At 52.4% G+C, this 23,847-nt stretch overlaps 2 protein-coding genes across 3 annotated transcripts in view; both read left to right on the forward strand.

The window, feature by feature from the left end:
• Window positions 1-11,530, forward strand: part of LOC144610393 (PDZ and LIM domain protein 2-like) — a 13,031-nt gene extending 1,501 nt beyond the window's left edge. Inside the window, exons 2-10 of the mRNA XM_078429028.1 lie at window positions 4,088-4,178; window positions 4,759-4,910; window positions 6,119-6,179; window positions 6,693-6,817; window positions 8,276-8,354; window positions 8,653-8,810; window positions 8,979-9,124; window positions 10,002-10,098; window positions 10,908-11,530. Of these exons, the coding sequence (XP_078285154.1) occupies window positions 4,088-4,178; window positions 4,759-4,910; window positions 6,119-6,179; window positions 6,693-6,817; window positions 8,276-8,354; window positions 8,653-8,810; window positions 8,979-9,124; window positions 10,002-10,098; window positions 10,908-11,076 (1,078 nt within the window). The 3' untranslated portion in view covers window positions 11,077-11,530. The remainder of the gene's footprint in view (window positions 1-4,087; window positions 4,179-4,758; window positions 4,911-6,118; window positions 6,180-6,692; window positions 6,818-8,275; window positions 8,355-8,652; window positions 8,811-8,978; window positions 9,125-10,001; window positions 10,099-10,907) is intronic.
• A 3,216-nt stretch (window positions 11,531-14,746) lies between these two features.
• LOC144610422 (cell division cycle and apoptosis regulator protein 1-like) overlaps window positions 14,747-23,847 on the forward strand; it is a 39,008-nt gene continuing 29,907 nt past the window's right edge. The window contains exons 1-5 of one of the 2 annotated variants that reach the window (XM_078429083.1): window positions 14,747-14,868; window positions 18,121-18,237; window positions 19,646-19,716; window positions 22,753-22,862; window positions 23,434-23,548. In XM_078429083.1, the coding sequence (XP_078285209.1) occupies window positions 18,201-18,237; window positions 19,646-19,716; window positions 22,753-22,862; window positions 23,434-23,548 (333 nt within the window). In that variant the 5' untranslated portion in view covers window positions 14,747-14,868; window positions 18,121-18,200. The remainder of the gene's footprint in view (window positions 14,869-18,120; window positions 18,238-19,645; window positions 19,717-22,752; window positions 22,863-23,433; window positions 23,549-23,847) is intronic. The other variant, XM_078429084.1, reaches the window with a different exon arrangement.

The raw sequence follows: 23,847 nt of genomic DNA on the forward strand, positions 1-23,847 counted from the left end.
CCATCGAGTCCACTCTACCATTCAATCATGCCTGATCAATCAACCCCATTCTCCTGCCTTCTCCCATAACCTCTGACACCTGTCCGAATCAAGAATCTATCTCTCTCTCTCTGCCTTTAAAATATTCTTTGACTTGGCCTCCACAACAGTCTGTGGTAAAGAATTTCTTATCTTTCCAAAGGTATGTCCTTTATCTGAGGCTGTGCCCTCTGGTCCTAGACTCTCCCACCAGTGGAAACATTCTCTCCACATCCAGACCGTTCACTATTCACGAGTTTCTCCTTCCCCCTCTGTCACTACGCGGTAAGTTTCAATAAGGTCCCACCCCCCCCTCATCCTTCTAAACTCCAGCGAGTGCAGGCCCAATGCCTTCAAATGCTCATCATATGTTAGCCCTCAGCATTGCGTGGCTGTGTTTACATTCTAGTCCTCTCCAATGTGAAACGAACCGTGCCAATGGCTTACCAATCTGTGACCGGGGGGGGGGGGGGTCTCGTGACGGCCTTTTGTTGGGGGTTTAGCCCTGAGTCAGTCCAACAATGGGAGCTCTAACTTTGTGCTGTGGCTGCAGCCCCCCCCCCCCCCCCCATCACATCTCAGCAGCTGACACTTCCCATTGTACAGGCTGTGTCACCGCGCTGCGTGAACCGGCCTGGCTGCCCGGCTCTACCTTTGACCGCTCCACCATCACCTCCTAGCATTGGCACGGTTGCTACTGTTTCCTGCAGAGAGAGAGAGGGGGGGGTTGTGGAAGAGCGGGCAGCTGGATGGGTTGGGAGGGGGGGGGAGTGGCTGAAGGGGGGGGGGGGGGGAAGAGAGAGAGTGGGATGAATTCAGAGTGGTCAGTGTTGGGGACTGTCCCTGGGCAGGACGTTGCAGGAAGTGTCCCGACCCAAAACGTCACCTATCCATGTTCTCCACAGATGCTGCCTGACCTGCTGAGTTACTCCAGCACTCTGTGAAACGTCACCTACCCATGTTCTCCAGAGATGCTGCCTGACCCCATTGAGTTACTCTAGCACTCTGTGAAACGTCACCTATCCATGTTCTCCAGAGATGCTGCCTGACCCGCTGAGTTACTCCAGCACTCTGTGAAACGTCACTTGTGGGATAGTATGGATCCGACGCTGGGCTGAATGGCTGGCATGCTGTGGGAGCTTCCCTGTCAGGCAAGATGGAGGCAAGGCAGGTGTGAGGAACTGCAGATGCTGGTTTACACAAAGAGACACAAAGTGCTGGAGTAACTCAGCGGGTCAGGCACCATCTCTGGAGAACATGGATAGGTGACGTTTCGGGTCAGGACCTTCCTTCAGACTCATTGTAGTGGGGGGGGGGGGGGAGAAAGCTGGAGGGGAGGAGAGACGGGACAAAGCATGTTGAGTGATAGGTGGATACAGGCGATTGAGGGGGGGGGGAAGAGGTAGGAACAGGGGGAGTCTGTGAAGCGGGGGAGGGGAGGGTTTCCACATGTACCCACAGCCCAGTGAGGAAGTGGTAGAGAGAGGAAACAGGAAGGGGGCAGGCTGTTAGATACGTGCAAGACGTCAGTCACAAACTCTGAACCCAAGCACGCTGAAAGCAAACCCCACAGTGCTGGGGGAGCTCGGTGGGTCGGGCAGCATCTGTGGAGGGTGTGCAATAGACAATAGGTGCAGGAGGAGGCCATTTGGCCCTTCGAGCCAGCACCACCATTCACCGTGATCATGGCTGATCATTCTCAATCAGTACCCCGTTCCTGCCTTCTCCCCATACCCCCTGACGCTGCTATCATTACGAGCTCTATCTAACTCTCTCTTGAAGGCATCCAGTGAATTGGCCTCCACTGCCTGCTGAGGCAGAGAGTTCCACAGATTCACACAACTCTCTAGGTGGAAAAAGCTTCTCCTCATCTCAGTCCTAAATGGCGTACCACTTATTCTTAAACTGTGACCCCTGGTTCTGGACTCCCCCAACATCAGGAACATTGTGGCAGAGAATTCACAGATTCACAACTCTCTGGGTGACAATTCTCCCGGGGACGGTCCTGTGCATGTCAAAACAGGGTGTGGGGAGTGAAAGAAACACATCGTCTATGCTTGCTGAGATCTGTTCGGAGTTGCACTTTGCTCTCTGAGCCCTGTGGCTTTGCACAACGTTCGAGATATCTTCGTGAGAGGAGATGCCGGGGGGACCGCATTTTAACCCACAGGCCTGTGAGACGGCATGCAGCCATAAAATGCGTGACAGCCGTGACAAGCTGAAAAAAAATAGCAGCTTTGGGGAGTGTTTTGATTGTGCTGTCATCACAAAATGCTGGAGTAACTCAGCAGGCCAGGCAGCATCTAGGAGAGAGGGAATGGGGGACGTTTCGGGTCGAGACCCTTCTTCAGACTGATAGACAATAGGTGCAGGAGTAGGCCATTCAGTCCTTCGAGCCAGCACCGCCATTCAATGTGATCATGGCTGATCATTCTCAATCAGTACCCCGTTCCTGCCTTCTCCCCATACCCCCTGACTCCGCTATCCTTAAGAGCTCTATCTCGCTCTCTCTTGAATGCATTCAGTCTTGGCCTCCACTGCCTTCTGAGGCAGAGAATTCCACAGATTCACAACTCTCCGACTGAAAAAGGTTTTCCTCATCTCTGTTCTAAATGGCCTACCCCTTATTCTTAAACTGTGGCCCCTTGTTCTGGACTCCCCCAACATTGGGAACATGTTTCCTGTCTCTAACGTGTCCAACCCCTTAATAATCTTATACCTTTCGATAAGATCCCCTCTCATCCTTCTAAATTCCAGTGTATACAAGCCTAGTCGCTCCACTCTTTCCACATATAATAATATATAATAATAAACATTTATTTTATATAGCGCTTTTCCAAGTGCTCAAAGACACTTTACAAAAACAGTCATGACATAAAAAACAGACGAACTATCCTGACGGTCGATGTCATATGACAGTCAACGGTCTAAGACAGTCGATGTCATATGTCAGGGAGGGGTGGGACAAAGAAAGGATATAGGTGGAGACAGGAGACATTGGGAGAACTGGGAAATGGGAGGGGAAGAGAGGGACTATCTAAAGTTGGAGAAGTCAATGTTCATACCATTGGGCTGCAAGCTGCCCAAGCGAAATATGATGTGTTGTTCCTCCAATTTGCGCTGGGCCTCACTATGGCACTGGAGGAGGCCCAGGACAGAAAGATTGGAATGGGAGGGGGGAGTTGAAGTGCTCAGCCACTGGGAGATCAGTTTGGTTAAGGCGGACTGAGCGAAGGTGTTGAGCGAAACGATCGCCGAGCCTGCGTGTGGTCTTGAGCGAAACGATAGCGCACGGTAGCGCAGCGGTAGAGTTGCTGCTTTACAGCGAATGCAGCGCCGGAGACTCAGGTTCGATCCTGACTACGGGTGCTGCACTGTACGGAGTTTGTACGTTCTCCCCGTGACCTGCGTGGGTTTACTCCGAGATCTTCGGTTTCCTCCCACACTCCAAAGACGTACAGGTATGTAGGTTAATTGGCTGGGTAAATGTAAAAAAAATTGTCCCTAGTGGGTGTAGGATAGTGTTAATGTACGGGGATCACTGGGCGGCACGGACTTGGAGGGCCGAAAAGGCCTGTTTCCGGCTGTATATATATGATATGATGATGATATGATCGCCAAGCCTGCGTGTTTACAGGTTTATTGTGATTTTTCCTACATTAGGTTGTGCTGTGACCGGCAGCCTGATGGTGTAGGAGGGAAACAAAAACTGCAGATGCTGGTTAAAATCGAAGGTAGACCCAAAATGTTGGAGTATCTCAGCGGGACAGGCAGCATCTCGGGAGAGAAGGAATGGGTGACATTTCTGGGTCGAGACCCTTCTTCAGACTTCTTCGAAGTCTGAAGAAGGGTCTCGGTCCGAAACATCACCCATTCCTTCTCTCCCGAGATGCTGCCTGTCCCGCTGAGTTACTCCAACATTTTGTGTCTACCTGCCTCATGGGACAAGTCGTTGAACTGTTCCGGTCTGCCAGGCAGTCTTGTGTCGTTGAGTTTATTGTCCTGTGTGCAGGAGCCACAACGATGCGTTTACTTTGGCAGTAAAAGCCTTTACTCTCGGTGGGTGAAGGTCTGAGCTTCCAGTGGTGTCGGCCGTCAAACAAACAGCCCAAACACTTCCATCCTTGGCCGTCTTTGGGTTGTCGACACCAAATGGCAGAGTTTGACAGCTTGGTATGGAATGGGGAGATCGGGCACATGTGAGCTGGCGTGGCAAGGTCATGAGTGATAGGAGTAGAACTAGGCCATTTTTCCCTTCAAGTCTACTCTGCCATTCAATCATGGCTGATCTATCTCTCCCTCCTAACCCCATTCTCCTGCCTTCTCCCCATAACCTCTGATATCCGTACTAATCAATAATCCCCAGTGTGCGTGTGCGGGTGCATGTGTGTGTGTTCTGCAGGGAGTAAGGTGGAGCAGGGAAGAGTGAGGGGGGTGTGTGTGTACGTACACTGACGTGTGTGCGTGCGTTACAGGTGGTGGTGGGGAGTAGGGGGTAGGGTGTGTGTTACAGGTGTTGGGGAGCAAGGCGGAGTGGGTGGTGTGTGGACGGGGGGAGTGTTGGGGGATGGGTGGGTGTGTGTGGGGTACACTGACACTGTTGCAGGTGATGTTGGGGAGCAAGGCGGAGCGGGGGGTGTGTGGGTGGGTGTGTGTGGGGTACACTGACACTGTTGCAGGTGATGTTGGGGGTGTGTGGGGGCAGGTGTGTGTGGGGTACACTGACACTGTGTGTTGCAGGTGATGTTGGGGAGCAAGGCGGAGCGGGGGGAGCTGCAGGTGGGGGACGTGATCACCGCCATTAACGGGGTCGACACGTCGCTGATGATCCACGTGGAGGCTCAGAACAAGATCCGGCTCTGCCCCGGGGACCTGCTGCTGCACGTAGACAGGTGGGGGGGGTGGGACGGGTGGGGGACGGGGTTGGGGGGGCTTTGGGGTGGGGAGGGGTTTTGGGCTGGGGTGGGGGGGCTTTGGGCTGGGGGGCCTTGGGCTGGGGGTGGCTTTGGGCTGGGGGTGGCCTTGGGCTGGGGGTGGGGGGGCCTTGAGCTGGGGGTGGGGGGGCTTTGGGCTGGGGTTGGGGGGAGGAGCGGGTGGTGGTTCGAGGGGGGGGGGTTGATGCATACGGGGGGGGGGAGGAGTGGAACTGATGTGGGAAAGCAAAGGATGTGGTTCTAGTGGTGGGGGCGAGTGTTGTTGGTGAGGTCTCCTCTGTCCCAGCCCAATACCACTGACCTCGACCCCAAGACCCCCCCCCCCGCCCACGGATGACCGAGTGCCGTGGCCCCTGTGGCGGTCTGTGTCTCATGGGCCCTCCCATGCCCAGGGGCCCCAGTGCTGGGGCTAGCCTGCCTCTGAGACAGGGGACAGACAGTCTCTGACCTGCAGTGTTCCACAGGGGCCCGTTGTAAACCTGGGACAGACACACAGAGCGCTGGAGTAACTCAGCGGGTCAGGCTGCATCTGTGGAGAAGAGAGAGACACAGAGTGCTGGAGTAACTCAGCGGGTCAGGCAGCGTCTCTGGGGAGTGTGGACAGCTGATGTTTTGGGTGGAGAGCCTTCTTCAGACTGATTGTAGGGAGCTGAGGGGAGGGGAGGGGCTGGAAGCAAAGATACTAGAGGAGCAAGATGGACCACTCAGCTGAAATCGCTTATACTGAAGTGTAGTACGCGAAGGAGCGTAACGTCCGCCATTTTAGTAAGCAAACCCCGCCGTTCGCTCTGCCTCTCGCAGTGTAATTAGTGTTGTGGGGGAACAGTATGTGTGATGACGCCATTAAAATGCAGAATATATCTCGTCTGTCAACTCACAGATTGTTGTTATTTTTCTTTTTAAATGTTTCTGCAAGTTTCTGCCTACTAAAATGGCCGCCGTGACGTACTACGGTTTTTAGGGTCGAGTGGTCTATCTTGCTCCTCTAGTATCTTTGACTGGAAGTGGGGGACCCGTGGGTCGGGTCAGGGCGGGCGAGCGGGGGGGGCTCGGGCAGGGAGGTTCCCCGATGGGCGGATTGCCAGCTGGGGGGTGGGGGTGACGCTCCCCGCAACACGGGGTCTTCACCGCGGCATCTCCCTCTCTCTCTCTCTCTCTCTCCACAGGACAGAGCCCGCTCTGCCCAATGGGGCCACAGCTGACTCCTTCGTTGCACAGAAGTTCCAGGTCAGACCCCGGGGGGGGGGGGGGGGGGGGGGAGGGGTGGATGGGAGGGTGAGCATGGAGGGGTGAGCATGGAGGGGGTGGGGTGGGGAGGGTGATGGGACGGGGGGTGGAAGGATTGTAGTTGTGGTAATGGGGTGGGGGGGAAGGAAGGATGGACGAGGGGTGGTGGGGATGGGGAGATGATGCTGGTGGGATGGAGAGGGGGGGAATAGTGGCTCTGGGGTGGGGGATCCTAGGGGTTAGGTGAGGGCAGCCCAAGGCTGGGCATGGGGTCCCTGGGGTGGGGTGGTCTCATGGGTGCTGGAGGGGTGTCCCTAGGGTGGGGGGTGAGGGGAAGATGGTGCTGGGCATGTCCAGTGGGTATAGTGGCGGGCGGGAGGGCTGGGTTGGGGGACGGGGAGCAGGGGTGGGCGAGGAGTGATGGTGTGGGATGGCGGGGAGGATGGGGGTGGTGGGGTGGGGTGGGGTGGGGAGCCTCATTTGACCGGTACTCACTCACTCTCCCCCCTGCAGGCCGTCCTCCACGTGAGTGAGGGTGAGAGTGGGGCGGCCGCCGATGGATCCAGGACATCGGGTGGGGGTCAGTCAGACCCTCCCCCTGCCCTGCCCCACCACCCCATCCACAGCTCTGGTCGCAGGTCAGTGATACTGGGGTCGGGCGGTGGGAGGGGTAGGTTTAGTTTGGTTTGGTTTTTAGTTTAGCCTGAGTTTTAGTTTAACTCAAATTTCACTGAACCTTAATTAGTTCACGTGACAATAAATTGATCTTGAAATCTAGTTGAGGTCAGACACAAACTGCTGGAGTAACTCAGCGGGACAGGCAGCATCTCTGGAGAGAAGGAATGGGTGACGTTTCGGGTCGAGACCCTTCCTCAGACTGATGTCAGGGGAGTGGGTGGGACTAAGATAGGATGTAGTCAGACTGTTTGGAGAACTGGGAAGGGGGAGGGGATGGAGAGAGAGGGAAAGCAGGGACTATCTGAAGTTAGAGAAGTCAATGTTCATACCGCTGGGGTGTAAGCTGCCCAAGCAAAATATGAGGTGATGTTCCTCCAATTTGTGCTGGGTCTCACTCTGATAATGGAGGAGGCCCAGGACAGAAAGGTCGCATTGGGAATGGGAGGGGGAGTTAAAGTGCTGAGCCACCGGGAGATCAGGCGGGTTAAGGCGGACTGAGCGTAGGTGTTCAGCGAAACGATCGCCGAGCCTGTGCTTGGTCTCGCCGATGTACAGGAGTTGACACCTGGAACAGCGGATACTGTAGATGAGGTTGGAGGAGGTGCAGGTGAACCTCTGCCTCATCTGGAAAGACTGTTTGGGTCCTTGGATGGAGTTGAGGGGGGAGGTAAAGGGACAGGTGTTGCATCTCGTGCGGTTGCAGGGGAAAGTGCCTGGGGAGGGGGTGGTTTGGATAGGAAGGGACGATTGGATCAGGGAGTTGCGGAGGGAACGGTCTCTGCGGAAAGCAGAAAGGGGAGGGGATGGGAAGATGTGGCCAGTGGTGGGGTCCCGTTGGAGGTGGTGAAAATGTTGGAGGATAATATGCTGTATGTCACGGCTGATGGGTGGAAGGTGAGGACGAGGGGGATTCTGTCCTTGTTGCGAATGGGGGGAGGGGGAGCAAGAGCGGAGCTGCGAGATGTAGAGGAGGCCCTAGTGAGAGCCTCATCTATAATGGAAGAGGGGAAGCCCCGTTTCCTGAAGAATGAGGACATCTCCGATGCCAGTGTATGGATCACCTCATCCTAGTCGCAGATGTGGCGTAGACGGAGGAATTGGGAGCAGGGGTTAGTCTTTGACTGTCGGGGTCCTTGGATGGAGTTGAGGGTCTCTGGCACTGTAAAGCAGCAACTTAACATAGTGGGTTGTGGCAAGAAACTAACGGGGTTTTGGAGATTGTGTGTGGGGGTGGGGGGAGGAGGGGTGGTCAGATCAGCCTCTTCACACGAGGTTGGTGGGGGTAGGGAATGAGCTTCCAGAGGAGGTAGTTGAGGCAGGGACTAGAACAGCGTTTAAAGGACACTTGTGTGGGACAGAACTGAAGGTGCTGGTTTAAACCGAAGATAAGACATAGAAATCCTTAACTTGTGTTTCAGGTCTGTGTCGCCGATCCCCAGTCCGTGGAAACCGAGTGAGAGAAGCCCGTCTCCCGTAGTGCCGGGGCTCAGCGTGAAGGTGGGGGCACCCTGGGGTGGGGCAAGGGTCGGGGGGGGTTCAGGGGTCAGGGTGGAGGTCAGGGGGGTTAGGGGGATCAGGGGGATCAGGGGGGTTAGGGGGATCAGGGGGGTGGGGAGATCAGGGGGTTGGGGGAATCAGGGGCTGGGGAGATCAGGGGGTTGGGGGAATCAGGGGGTTGGGGGAATCGGGGTGGGGGGGTCAGTGGGTGGGGGTCGGGGCGAGCTGGGCTGAGCAGGGCACAGACCCTTGCTCCGCTCTCTACCTGTGGTCACTCTCGGTCTCTCCTTCCCTCCAGGACGTGCGGCCGGGAGACGGGGTCCGCCGGAGCCTCTCCCCCTCCCCCACCCCCCACCCGGACCCTCGGCTGACCCACTCGGCAGACTCCAGCCCCTCGTGGACGAGGAGACCTGCTGACCGCTCCCTCTCCCCCAGCCTAGTGCCGGCCAGCCCTGGGTATGTACCGCCACCGCGTGGATCCCCACTCTCCCCGTGGACACCCTCTGACCGCCCCGCCGATCCCCCCGCCTAGCCGATCCCCCCCCACTTCGCCGATCCCCCCCCCCCCCCCCGCCCAGCCGATCCCCCCCCATGACAGGTTTGCCTCTGCCCCCCCCACCCCAGGGTGCCTGGCCAGAGGGGCGTGGGCCATATGGACCGGGACTCCGAGGTTTACAAGATGCTCCAGGAGAACCAGGCAGCCAAGGAGCCGCCCAAGCAGTCTGCTCGCTTCCGCCTCCTACAGGAGGCACTGGACAGCGGCCAGGAAGGTGCGGGGGGGGGGGTTCAAAGGGGGGGTCGTTTCTTGGGGGGGGGGGCGAAGAGGGGGCCGGGGGGGCGAAGAGGGGGCCGGGGTGTGACGTGCGAGGCTCGGGGATGTGGGTTTGTCTGGGGGTGGGGTTGCGGGGGGTGGGGGTCTGGGGGGTTGATGTGCGAAGCTCAGAATTGGGGTGGGTTTGTCTGGGGCAGTGTGGGGGGGGGGGGGGGGGATATGGAGGGGCTCTGGAAGGTGATGTGAGAGGGAGAGAGGATCAGGGACTGCCGGTGGTCTTCAGGTTGGGGGCTGGGTGAGAGTGTGGGGTGGGGAAGGGGGGTGGGTGAGAGTGGGGTGGTGGTGGGGAGGGGGGGGATGAGAGTGGGGGGTGGCAGTGGGGAGGGGGGGGTGAGAGTGGGAAGGGGGGGTGAGAGTGTTGGGATGGGGGGGTAGGTGAGAGTGGGGTGGGGATGGGGGGGATGAGAGTGGGGGGTGGCAGTGGGGAGGGGGTGAGAGTGGGAAGGGGGGGTGAGAATGTTGGGAGGGGGGTGAGTGTGTGGGGAGAGGCGGTGGGGAGGGGGGGTGAGTGGGGAGGGGGGGATGAGTGTGGGGTGGGGAGAGGCGGTGGGGAGGGGGTGAGAGTGTTGGGAGGGGGGGTGAGAGTGTGGGGTGGCAGTTTGGGCGGGGGCTGATGAGATGGGCGGACCCGATAGAGGGGGATGTGGGGTGGATTGTAGGTGGGTGCGGACAAGGGGGGTCTGGGGGGTTACCTGGGAGGGGGGTTGGGGAGGCGAGAAGGGGGGGTGTGGGAGTGCATGTGGGGTGGGGGTTTCTCTGGGGGTGGGGTTCCAACGTGCCCTGCTGACTGCCCCGTCTGTCTCTGGTCTCGCCAGCTGCTGTCGCCCAGTTTTCCAGCCGGTTGTCGCCGTCTGCCCCCCGCTCCACGCCCCCCAAACACCACGTGTGTGAGCAGTGTGGATCCAGCATCGTGTGAGTATTCCCCCTCCCCTGCGACGACTGGCCTCGTCTGACCCGAGTTGGGGGGGGGTTAGTGTAGGGTATAAAGGTCAACCCCCCCCCCCCCTCACCAGGACCGACTGACGTCTGAAACCGTCTCATCCGACAACAGAAGACAGACACAGAGTGCTGGAGTAACTCAGCGGGTCAGGCAGCATCTCTGGAGAGAATGAATGGGTGACGTTTCGGGTCAAGATCCTTCTTCAGACCTGACCCCACCTGGAACCACATCCATTCCTTCTACACAGAGAGCGGGTCGTGGGGGTCAGTGGGGGAAGGGGTCGTAGATGGCTCTGTTGGTCTTGGGGGGGGGGCGTGAGTCCAGGGTGGAGGGGTGGGGAGAAGGGGGGGGGGGGATGGAGGAGGGGCTAAGGTGGGGGAAGAGGGGTTGAGGAGGTGGTGGGAGGGGGGATGAGGTGGGGTGGGTGGAGGAGGGAATGAGGTGGGGGAGGAGGGAATGAGGTGGGGGCGAGGGGGGATGGGGTGGGGGAGGGTGGGGGGAATGAGGTGAGGGGAAATGAGGGGAGAGGGGAAAGAGGTGGGGGAGGGGGGAAAGAGGTGGGGGGAGGGAGGTTGAGGAGGTGGGGGAGGGGGGTTGAGGTGAGGGGAGAGGGGAATGAGATGGGGGAGGGGAATGAGGTGGGGGGAGTGAGGTTGAGGTGGGGGGAGGGTGGAGTGAGGGGAGGGAGGATTGTGGTTGGGGGGGAGGGGGATAATGGGGTTCGGGGAGCCTGTGTCCATTGCCGCAACCACTCACTCTTCCCCCCCCCCCCGCGGTGCAGCACGGAGGCGGTGAAGATCCGGGAGGGCAGCTACCGTCACCACGAGTGCTATGCCTGTGCCGACTGCGGCCTCAACCTGGGCATGAGGGGCCACTTCTGGTTCAACGACAAGATGTTCTGTGAGAAGCACGCCAGCGAGCGGTACCAGGCGGCAGAGGGCAGCTCCTGACCCAAGGGTCACCCCAACACCCTAACCGTGACCCCGGCCCTGATCTCACCACCCGCTGACCCCAACACCTTGACCATGACCCCAACACCTTGACCATGACCCCAACACCCTCTGACCCCAAACCCTCCCCATGACCCTGGCCCTGATCTCACCACCCTCTGACCCCTGGCATCCACCCCATGACCCTACCTTTCTCTGACCCCAACACCCTGACCGTGACCCCTGGCATCCTCCCATGACCCCCTTACCCTCTGACTCCAGCACCCTCCCCGTGACCCCACCACCCTCTGACCCCACCGCCCTCTGACCTGAACACCCTGACCGTGACCTCGGCATCCTCGTTGTGATCCTACCACCCTCTGACCCCAGCACCCTCCCTGTGACCCTCTGACCCGACCCCTTCCAGCCGCACACAAACTGATTGTAAAATACAGAATGATATAAATAAAGTATAACGACAGCACGATGCAACTGAATCACTGTCTTCTGATTTTTGCCCAGCTCATACGAGAGTGCGGTTTTTTCCCCCATATCCCAAAGACGCGGGTTTGTAGTTTAATCGGCCCTCTGTACATCACCCCCTAGTGTGTAGAGAGTGGATAGGAAAACGTGGGAAAAACATGGAACTAGTGTGAATGGATGACTGATGGTCGGCAGGGACTGGGTGGGCCGAAGGGCCTGTTTCCGCGCTGTATCTCTCAATCCTTCCAGCATTTACAGTGGCAGAAACGGTAGATAATAAAGATTCTTCAGATCTTGTTCTTCAAGTCCTGGACCCCATATTCTTTCCTAAATCACCTCGAGCTGCCCTGACGATGTGCACATCCCCTCTGATCTCTGTTCCTGCACTTCTTCTAAAACTGTGCCCTCTACTTTGTCTCTCCTCCTTAGTAACAAAATGTAAGGGGCAGCACAGTGGCGCAGCAGGTAGAGCTGTTGCTTTGCCGTGCCAGGGACCCGGGTTCAATCCTGACTACAAGAGGTGCTGTCTGTACGGAGTTTGTACGTCCCCTTGCCTTTTCTCTGGTACTCGGGGTTTCTTCCCACATCCCAAAGATGTGCGGGTTTGTAGGTTAATTGTAAATTGTCCCTAGTGTGTAGGATAGATCTCGTGTACTGGTGTCAGGTTCGATCCAGACTATGGGTTCTGTCTGTCTGTGGAGTTTGTACGTTCTCCCTGTGACCATGTGGGTTTTCTCTGAGTTCTCGCATTCCAAAGACGTGCAGGTTTGTAGGTCCTCTGTAAATTGTCCCTAGTGTGTGTAGGATGGAACTAGTATATGGGTGATCATTGGTTGGTACAGACTCGGTGGGCCGCAGGGACTGTTTCCATGCTCTGAAGAGACTAAAATACTGCTGTGCATGTCTTAGCATGAAGCCTCTCCTTGTCCACATCACCTTGGGCACTAACACTGCAGGTACTGACTCACTTGGGCTGTGTTCGTTAAACAACCTCTAATCCCACGCTACTTTTAAACTCCTGGAGACTTTGTTGAAGAAATGGAACACAAAATTGAGTCTTCAAGGGTTCATCTGTTATCTTTCTAAATGCCAGTTCTAATTGGGTCTTTATCTCTTCGTTTGGGGCGGCACGGTGGCGCAGCGGTAGAGTTGCCGCCTCACAGCGCCGGAGATCCGGGTTCGATCCTGACTACGGGTTGCTGTCTGTGTGGGGTTTGTACATTCTCCCCGCGACCTGAGTGGGTTTTATCCAGGTTACTCCCACATTCCAAAGATATTTGGGTTTGTAGGTTAATTGGCTTCTGTAAAACAAAATTGCCCAGAGTGTAGTATAGTGCTAATGTGCAGGGATCGCTGGTCGGTGCGGGCTCGATGGGCTGAAGGGCCTCTTTAAGCGCTGTATCACTAAACTGAGATAAATTAAAACTAGTGTATTGGTGGTTGAAGGGCCTGTTTTCACGCATTATCTCTAAACTAAACACTTGCCCTGAATTTAGTTTAGTTTAGAGATACAGCAATGGAAACAAGGCCCTTCGGCTCCGAGTCTACACTGACCATCGATCTACCTCAGTTGAGGTGGAGGGGGGAATCAAGGGCTGTGGGGCTGTGGCATAGCGGAGTAGGTGAGGTTTGGGTAGATCAGCCATGAACATGGTGAAGGACAGGTATAGGTTTGAATGGCCTCCTCCCATATACTAGTGTTGCTGCCAGAATCCTACTGCCACCCACTGGCCTGACTGATGGACACAAAAAGCTGGAGTGACTCAGTGGAGTCTGAAGAAGGGTCTTGACCCAAAACCTCACCCATTCCTTCTCTCCAGAGGGGCTGACCATCCCGCTGAGTTACTCCGGCATTTTGTATCTATTTGCAGTTGCTTCCTGCACTTATGATTAGAACAAAGAGGGACTCAGCAGGAGACTGAATGAATGAATAAGTTTGAATGAATGAATTGAATCATAGGTCATAGGCGCAGAATTAGGCCATTCGGCCCGTCGAGTCCACTCCACCATTCCACTAGGGCAGTGCTTCTTAAACTAGGGAATGGTTCACTCCAGGGTGAATGAAATTATTTTGGGGTGAATGAAACTAGAGGGGTGACTGACTTAATCTATTCAGATATTTATTAATTTTTTTCCTCACAAGGGAGAATAAGACAAAAATTACCAAAAACATTAGAAAATTTAGTCGAGGGTGAATTAAATTTTGTGATAAAGACTCAAGGGTGAATGACACTGAAATAGTTTAAGAAGCACTGATCTAGGGGAAGTCTGAAGAAGGGTCTCGACCCGAAACATCACCCATCCTTTCTCCCGAGATGCTGCCTGACCCGCTGAGTTACTCCAGCATTTTGTGTCCACCAGAGGAATAGATTCTTTCCAGGTGAGGCAAAGGTTCACCTGCGCCTCCTCCAACCTCATCTATTGTATCCACTGTTCCAGATGTCAAGTTCTCTACAACGGCGAGTCCAAACGCAGGCTCGGCGATCGCTTCACCCAATACCTTCGCTCAGTCCGCCTTAACCAACCTGACCTCCCGGTGGCTCAGCACTTCAACTCTCCCCTCCCACTCCCAGTCTGACCTTTCAGTCATGGGCCTCCTCCATTGTCACGGTGAGGCCCAGCGCAGATTGGAGGAACATGTATCTCATATTTCGCTTGGGCAGCTTGCACCCAAAGCGGTACGAACATTGACTTCTCTAACTTCAGATAGTTCCTCTGTCCCTCTTCGCAGTTCTCCCACTAGTCTTCCTGTCTCCAACTACATCCTATCTGGAGAGCCCTTCTCTCCACAGATGCTGCCTGTCCCGCTGAGTTACTCCAGCATTTTGTGTCTAACCAGGGGAACAGATTGGGTCAGTGCAGACTTACCAAAGATACCATAGGAGCAAGATGAACCACTGTCGAAAGAAGCGTCCGCCATTTTAGTAAGCAAACCCCGCCGTTCGTTATGCCTCTTGCAGTGTAATCAGTGTTCGGGGGGGAAAAGTATGTGTGATGACACCATTAAAATGCAGAATATATCTCATCTATCAATTCACAGATTGTTGTTTTTCTTTTTAAAATGTTTCTGCCAAGTTTCTGCCTACTAAAATGGCCGCCGTGACGTGCGACGGTTTTTCGGGTCGAGTGAGCCAGACCGTGTCAGGTGAGCTGCAGCTGCAGCTGCAGTTGCAGGCAGGGGCCGCAGGGTGGGGGTGTGGGCGGAGGGCGGCGCTCTCTCTCTCGCCCTCACCCTCCCACCGGCGTCCCGTCCCGTCGCGCTTGGCGCAGCAACGCACGCTCCTCGGTCTTGGCGGAGTCCTACAGGGCGGCGGGACGCGGCGACGGCAGGTAGGCCGCGGCCACGGCGGTGGAAACCGCCCGCAATCCACCCACTAAACCCGGGGGGGGGGGGAGGTGGGGATGAGAGACCCTTGAGGGGGAGGAGGAGAAGGTGTTAGGCCGAGGCCCGGGCCCGCGCTTTATTTTATTCCCCGCGCGGGAAAGGCCGCAGGCTTGGGGCCTAGGCGTCGCGCTGCAAGCCTCGGGCCTCGAGTCCGGGCCAGGCCGCTCCCCGGCGCCATCGCGCCCGCCCCGACAACCCGCGCCGCGGGGGCGGCCGTTTTCTCGCTCATTTTGGATCTTTTATATTTTCCCCCCATTGTTCCAACCCCACACTCTCGTCTCTCCCACTCACTGCCTGCCTGCCTCCCGCCACAAACCCAATCCCCAATCCCCGATCCCCGCTCTGCCTTCTTTATTCCCTCTCCCACGAGCTTTTACCTCCCACCACTCACTCTCTCATTTTTTCCCCCCGTTGCCAGTCTTTCTTATTTTTTTTACCCTCTTTTCCGCACAATCTCAGTTTTTCCCCTCATTGTCACAGTCTTTATATTTTTCCCTCTTTATCACAGTCTTTCTTTATATATTTTCCCTCTTATATTTCCCCCCCTTTGTCACAGTCTTTATATTTTTCCCTCTTTGTCACGGTCTTTCTTATATTTCCCCCCCCCTTTGTCGCAGTCTTTATATTTTCCCTCATTGTCACAGTCTTTCTTATTTTAACCTCGGTCACAGTCTTATATTTTTCCCTCTTTATCACAGTCTTTATATTTTTCCCACTTTATCACAGTCTTTATATTTTCCCCACTTTATCACAGTCTTATATTTTAACCTCCTTGTCACAGTCTTTATATTTTAACCTCCTTGTCACAATCTTTATATTTTAACCTCCTTGTCACAGTCTTTATATTTTCCCTCTTTGTCACAGTCTTTATATTTTAACCTCCTTGTCACAATCTTTATATTTTAACCTCCTTGTCACAGTCTTTATATTTTCCCTCTTTGTCACAGTCTTTATATTTTAACCTCCTTGTCACAATCTTTATATTTTAACCTCCTTGTCACAGTCTTTATATTTTCCCTCTTTGTCACAGTCTTTATATTTTAACCTCCTTGTCACAATCTTTATATTTTAACCTCCTTGTCACAGTCTTTATATTTTAACCTCCTTGTCACAGTCTTTATATTTTCCCTCTTTGTCACAGTCTTTATATTTTCCCCCTTATCACAGTCTTTCTTATATTTTTCCCTCTTTATCAGTCTTTCTTATATTTTTCCCTCTTCGTCACGTCATTATATTTTTCCCTCTTTATCACAGCCTTCCTTATTTTTTCCCTCCTTGTCACAGCCTTCCTTATTTTTTCCCTCCTTATCAGTCTTTCTTATTTTTTCCCACTTTGTCACAGACTTTCTTATATTTTAACCTCTTTGTCACAGTCTTTATAATTTTCCCTTTGTCACAGTCTTTATATTTTTCCCTCTTTATCACAGTCTTTCTTATTTTTCCCCCTCATTGTCAGTCTTTCTTATTTTAACCTCTGTCAGTCTTTCTTATATTTTTTCCTCTTTGTCACAGACTTTCTTATATTTTAAGAAAATAACTGCAGATGCTGGTACAAATCGAAGGTATTCACAAAATGCTGGAGTAACTCAGCAGGTCAGGCAGCATCTCAGGAGAGAAGGAAATGGTGACGTTTCGGGTTGAGACCCGAAATGCCACCGTTTCCTTCTCTTATATTTTAACCTCTTTGTCACAGTCTTTATATTTTTGTCTCTTTGTCACGGTCTTTCTTATATTTTTTCCCTCTTTGTCAGTCTTTCTTATATTTTAACCAACTGCCACTTTCTCTCATTTTATTTTCTCTTTGCCTCAGTCTTTTCCTCTTTCCCAGTCTTATTTCTCCCTCTTTCCTGCAGATGCGCCTCATTATTTCCCTTTTTTGTACTCTTATTTTTTCCTCTTTAGCCACTATCTGGCAAAGAGGGAAAATGGAAAACCCTGGTGTATTTTACCTTTTTCTCCAATTTTTCCTCCCTGCTATTTTATCCCTCTGTTACGGTCTCTTTTTTCTCGATCACAGTTTATCCAATTACCATCCCCTCTATTTTTTTTAACTGCCACACTCATTATTTTTCTTCTCTTTGAACTTATGAAGCGTAATAATTATCACATGTGGAGAAAATTAGATTTTGCTTCAAAGATGGGTCTGGTTGTGTTTTTTCTCTCCCATTTGGCTCTATTTTCTCTGGTGCATTAACACGGTTTTCCCTGATGTGTTTATCTGAAGCCATCACCTTTTTTTGCAATAAAATCACTTTTCTCAAATACAATTCCTCCTTATGTATTTTCTATATCAGCAATCTCAAATACCTTTGACAAAATGCTGGAGTAACTCAGCAGGTCAGGCAGCATCTCAGGAGAGAAGGAATGGATGACGTTTCGGGTCTCTCTCCTGAGATGCTGCCTGACCTGCTGAGTTACTCCAGCATTTTGTGAAATAAATACCTTCGATTTGTACCAGCATCTGCAGTTATTTTCTTTCAAATACCTTTGCTATGCCTCATTCCAAGTCTGATACAATAACCCTATTTTTTAAAATTGCATCTACCCTTTTTGTTTTCCACCTCACAAGAAATCTATCTTGGTTTGGTGGCAGGTGATAATTGTTTAGTTCGGTCTAGAGATACAGCACGAAAACAGGCCATTCAGCCCACCGAGTCCCCGTGTTTGTGTTGTGTTTTTCCTGTCTTTTTTCCTCGGAATGCCTTCTCTCAGATGGTTTCCACTTTTACCTGGATATCCACGCACTAGTTTTCCATCAGCTGAACACCCACTCTGTTTTCCTTGTGGCCTCAAGCTCAATAATTCCTGATGTCTTGTGAAAATAAAAAGTCTCTCCTCTGTCCATTTCTCAGCCTGGTGCTGATGGAAGTTCAGACAGTTTATTGTGGCCCCTTCAGCTGTACAAAAGTCCCTTTCATTCCTTGCAATAATGGGGTGTGTGTTTGGAACTCCCTAACTCATATGCCGCCTGTCTGAGGGTAGCAGCCTTGCATGAGTGGCCAACAATGTTCCAAGCCGCCTCCCTTTGGCATTGAGTAGTGCATGCTTCATTTGAGGTGCAGGATAGGGTAGAGATACCAGGAACTGCAAGTGCTGGTTTCATAAGTTCTGGGAGCAGAATTAGGCCTTCTGGCAATTGGAGCAAACTGCAATGCAGATTCTAACCTACCATCCCTCTCTCTTGCCATGTTTCTCAGGTGCTTTTCAGCTGAATCGGAAGCTGCCTTCTGAGGGATAAAACATTCATCTTGCTTGGTGAAGAGTGCAGACAAGACCAATGTGGGGCAATCAGTTTCAGTCTTCGTCCAAGTCAGGTGTGTATTTGATCTGCTATTGTATTGACTTGCAATTTTCATCAGTCAATAAACATTCAGTGTCCTCATTACTATTTGTTCCTCAGTTTCAGTTTTCCCCATACCCCCAGTTCATAATGTCTAGGAGCAGAATAAGGCCATTCGGCCCATCAAGTCTACTCTGCCATTCAATCATGGGTGATCTATCTTTCCCTCTTAACCCCATTCTCCTGCCTTAGCCCCATAACCCCTGACACCCGCACTAAACAAGAATCTGTTAATCTCCGTCTTAAAAATATCTATTGACTTGGCCTCCACAGCTGTGTGTGGTAATGAATTCCACGGATTCACCACCCTCTAACTAAAGAAATTCCTCCTCATCTCCTTCCCAAAGGTGCGTCCTTTTATTTTGAGGCTGTGCTCTCTGGCCCTAGACTCTCCCACCAGTGGAAACTTCCTCCACATCCGCTCTATCCAGGCTGCTCACTATTCAAGAGTTCCCCCTTTCCCCTCTGTCATTTTGGCCCCAAGTCAATGTGTCCCATTCCTGATCATCCTCCGCGGCACACCCACCACACACTCCCGTAAGGGATGTGTCTTTCCCGTTCCTCTTGCCAGTGCGTCACTCCAGCTGGGATGCAGGGCAGTTGAGAAGCTCTGAAGCCCGGTAATCTGCAGTGAACAGTGTATTATGGATACTGTGTACTCAGTAATCTGCAGTGACCAGTGTATTGTGAATACTGGGTACTCAGTAAGTGTCGCGTGTTGGAATGATCAGTTTCTGAAAAATAGCCTAGATGATCAAAGACTTGTTCCACCTCGGTCATTCCTCCTTCTCCCCGTTCCTGTCGGGCAGAAGATACAGAAGCTTGAAAGCGCGCACTCGGGAACAGCTTTTTCCCATCTGTTATCAGGCTTCTGAACAGTCCTTCCATAAGTTAGGGTACTGTCCGATTCACCTCTACCCATTGTTCTCCCTGTGACCACATGGGTTTTCCTGGGTGCTCCGTTTTCCTTCCACTCTTCACAGACGTACGTGTTTGTAGATTAATTGACTTCGGTAAAAATTGTAAATTGGCCCTAGTGTGTAGGATTGTGCTAGTGTGCGGGGTGATCACTGATCGGCGCAGACTAGGTGGGCTGAAGGACCTGTTTCCGTACTGCATCTGTAAACTAAACTACCAGTGAACCTTTGATAGACATAAAAAGTTGGAGTAACTCAGCGGGTCAGGCAGCATCTCTGGAGAAAAGGAATGGGTGAATAGAAGACAGAGTCTGACGAAGGGTCTCGACCCGAAATGTCACATATTCCTTTTCTCCAGGGATGCTGTCTGACCCGCAGAGTTACTCCAGCTTTTTGTGTGTGTCTTCGGTTTAAACCAGCATCTGCAGTTCCTTCCTACCAATGAACCTTGTGTTCTTTCTCTAGGCTCGCATGGAGGCCAGCAACAGTCGCTGCTTGGACCTGGGCCGCCATCCATGCAGCAGGCATTGCTCCAGGTAACGTTGCGGGCTGTACTGATCCAGTGTGGGGACCTCAGTGAGATTGTGCTGGTGTCTGGGCAGATGTTTTTGGGGGGGGGGGGGGGGGGAACAGGGTGCTGGAAATTATCCGTTGTGGTTGTCACTTGGATTATTGCTGGTGGTGGCAGTCATTTGGTTGGAATGCCGGTAGTGGCTCTTTGTGGTGTGGACAGTTGACTTGGGCCAGTAATGTTGTTGCAGACTCCAGGGGTGGGCATTATCCTGGCGTGGGATGTTACTGGCGCTGGGTTACCAGTGCGGCTTCACTTATGGTTTTAGTATCATTACTGACAGTCAGCTGGAGAAAAATCAGTAGTGACTCTCTTTTCAGAGATTATACCAGTGGGTTTGTTACTGGAATATTAAATTAAGGGAATAATATTGCTGGGCAGTAACTTGATTGGAATAATATTAGTGGGGTGATCTAAGTTTAAGATAGTACAGCTGCTCCCCGCCTTACGATGCTTCGACTTCCGATATTTCGACTTTGCGATGGTGCAAAGCTGCCCCTCGCTTCCGGCCACGTGAACATGGGTATTCAATGCATTTCGACTTACAATATTTTTGGTTTCCGATGGGTTTCTCGGAACGTAACCCCATCATAAGTTGAGGAGAACCTGTAATAGTAATGTGGGTTGTCGATGGATGGGGTGATGTAGATCGGTACCAGATGGAAAGGCTGAAATGTTGCCACTTGGCATGGGTGTGTTGGTGAGGACTGTCGCATAGTGGGGAACAATGTCACCCGCGTTCCCGCGTAGCAGGCAGATTAATGTTGGAGGGTGGTGTCACAGGATGGCTGCCACTTGATGCGGAGAGTTAATGTGGGGATCGGGCCAGTCACTTGCCTGGACGTTAATTTTGGTTAAAGAGAGGGTAACGAAGTTGGGGATGGTCATTTGTCGGGTAATACTGAAGGAGGGTGTCAAATGGGCAATAATGGAGCGGTGGGATCATGTATTGTTGGTGCTTTCTGATCTAATTCATATTGTATTGTCGAGCCAGCTCTGGATTTCTGAAGCTGATCAAACTGAATTGCAATCGTGCTTCATAACCCTGGTTTTATATCCAGCCCGGCTGCTCACATCGGAGCCAGATGACATGGAGGAGAGTACGCATTTTGCCTTAAAACTGGAGGCGTTCCACATTTCCACACTTTGCCCAACGTTTGCAAATCAGTGATGTGCCCTTTCACTCTCGGACTTTGCGTTCACGGTGAGAGGTACTGGTTCCCGGGGAGACAGTCTTCCCATTTCAGAAGCCCAGTCTCAGCATCAGACGTCCCAGTCTCACCCTTCCCACCAACGTGGATCTGGAACCAGGGCCGCCTGGTGGTGTTTTGGTTCACTCTGGCCTTGATCATCACTGTCACGTATCTTAAAATTAACTTTTCTCTTCAATAATTCATGGACCATCTGGCACCTGCTATGTTTGCTGTGACTATTGTTTCTGTTCTCTAACCACTTCACTTGCCTTTCTCTTTCAGCCTTCACTGAGGGTACGCGCACAAGGTGTCGCATGTTGCTTGTTTTCTCACCAAATGCTTAAGCTGCCTTGTGACTTCCCTCTTTATGGTGTAGGTGTCAGTGTTATTCTGGTCGGGCCTGATCACCGCCTAAGGAGCAGAGCAGAATTGAGGCCCTGCCGTGCGATATCTTTTAATGTGCAAAGTATTTGTCTTGGTGGCTACTTTTCAAGTTGCTGGTTGTTGCATCAAGGCAAAAGCACTCTGCAAGACTTGAGTTACCACGCCATGTCCTTTCTCATCTCTAAAAGCCCTCCCTGTCCCACCTTTGCATCGCCCCATCCCATCTCTGCTGAACTCCTGACCCATGCTGCCTTAAGTTGCAACCAAACCACTGTTCTGTTGGAAGTTCATCTAAAGCTCCACTTTTTGCATAAAGTCTGCAGTTGTCTTCCCCCTCTGTCTTAACCCCTGCCCCCCCCCCCCCCCCATACCAACTCTACCCCAACCTCTCCTCTTTTAACTCTTGCTGCCACCTACACTGGCTTTAGATCTGGTAGGACTGGGCCTTTGCTTTGTCTGTAAACACCCCTTATCCCTACAGCTCTCTCTAATTCGTGTGTTCCTCAAATTCTTGCCTCCCCCATTTGTGTGTTCCTCAAATTCTGGCCTCTCCCATCCTTCGCTTTCCACCATTATTGGCACCTGTATTTTCAGCCATGTAGAGCCCAGGAACTCTATTCCTAAACCTAACAAATGCCTCTTCATTTAAGAAACTTCTGCTCTAACATGTTATCCAGTTTGCAAATGTTGTCTGATAGCACACCTTTGAAGATTCTTGGGACACGTTGCTACATTAAAGTTGCTATGTAAAACCAAGTTGTTGCTGTGAGGAACTTGCATTGTCATGGCACATCTCCGCTGGATGTGCCAGTGTTTGATCACTAGATTATTATTTACAACAGAAGAGGTTCAAGACTGGAAATGTGTCAAACCATTTACACACAGAAGGATGCTGCAAGTGGCAAATTAGCTGATTAAATCGTCAATCTGTATGATGGTGTTGGTTGATGGATGAGTGCTGGCCAGGACACCAGACAGCAGATGGAGCCGTAGTTTTATGTCAACTTGCATGTGGAAGAGTGCAGTGTGAGCTGTTGATTTGCCTGGGCAGGCAGGGCTGCAATTACGCAGGTCTTGACTCCTGGACTTAATTGATCATTGCCGTTTATCAGCTGGTGGTTTGTGTTACAGCTGATTTTTGTTGTGCACTTCTTGGCGTAAACAATTGACAGTATTATTAGCGTGGTGCATTGAAGGGTGTGAGTGCCACCCATCAATTATAAACCAGATGAGAAGCAGGAATATTCAGATTTGATTGGGGGAGTTCCCTTGCAGTTAAATGCCAGTCAGGTCAGATGCTTGGCTGGCGAGCTGCAGCCGGGTGGTTTATTGTGAGCGTAGGGTATCTGTCCCGACAAGGTATGCTGCTGGAGATTTGTTGCCCCTTTGAATGATAATGACACTGGTTCTGTTGCTATTGGCAGGGCCACCAGCAGTCAGGCCAGTCGCAGAAGCAGCGAGTGTTTACAGGAGTGGTCACAAGTCTCCACGACTACTATGGGTTCATTGACGAGGAAGTGTTGTTCCATTTGAAGTAAGTGGTGCTTGAACCAGTAGAGAGTGTAGTATTGGAAGCTCCTTTTAATGGCTCCCATATCTCCCCCCACCCCCCCCCCCTCCCCCTCGCTGATTTGGCCACTGAGCCATTCAGATCCCACTTGCTCCAAGCTCGATGACAAGTTTGTGTAATGGCTGACACTTGTGTCTCCTGCTTAAAGAGAGAGTTTTGCTGAGAGATCCTGTCACTGATCTCTGGAAGAGCGTTGGACACTTGCCACAGTCACCAGCCTGTCACAATGTGCTGTCTAAGCTCATGCACACATAGGCACTTTCAAGAACTGCCAAAACCTGTTGGGCAGTGGTCCCTGCATCTTGTGTGACTTTGCCCACCGTGCCCTTAGGGCTGTGGTCCTCTGTTTTAATGGGGCATTGTGCCCAGTGGGATAGTGCCTCATAACCATCGGACTTTGCCCTGAGCCATCAGTGACCCATGCCCACTTTGGGATGCCCCTATCACTGGGAGTATTGTATGTTGCGCTGGCAGCAATGTGCGAGGGTTGTGGTATGTGCGAGGGTTGTGATCTGTGCGTGTGTTTGTATTGCAGTGTGGTGAAGGGTCGAATGCCCCAGGTTGGGGAGCGAGTACTGGTGAAGGCGGTGTACAACTCTAGTCACTCAGTGCAATGGAGCGCACTGAAAGTCCAAGTGCAGCCCACTCAGGTACAGGCTTTAGTGCAGTGCCAAGGAAGCATGACAGGCAGCTTAGAATACCGCATTCATCTCTTTCAGTTCAGTTTGTATACAGCCTCCGATGTCCCTTTTGTGAAGGGAATTTATGACATTTAGCCACCTCACTTCTACTAACCCTTCATTTTTCTCCCCACCCCAAAACTTAGACTCTGTTTCCTTCAGCTGCTCCTCTCGAATCCCATTTCTTCCCTCACCTCTAGATTCTTGAATGCCTCAGAACCACATCCCTGTCCCTCCAAGCTCTTCTAAACGCCGTGTGCCTTTTGGTT

This window comes from Rhinoraja longicauda, chromosome 36 (assembly GCF_053455715.1).
Source record: "Rhinoraja longicauda isolate Sanriku21f chromosome 36, sRhiLon1.1, whole genome shotgun sequence".
Lineage (NCBI taxonomy): Eukaryota > Metazoa > Chordata > Chondrichthyes > Rajiformes > Arhynchobatidae > Rhinoraja > Rhinoraja longicauda.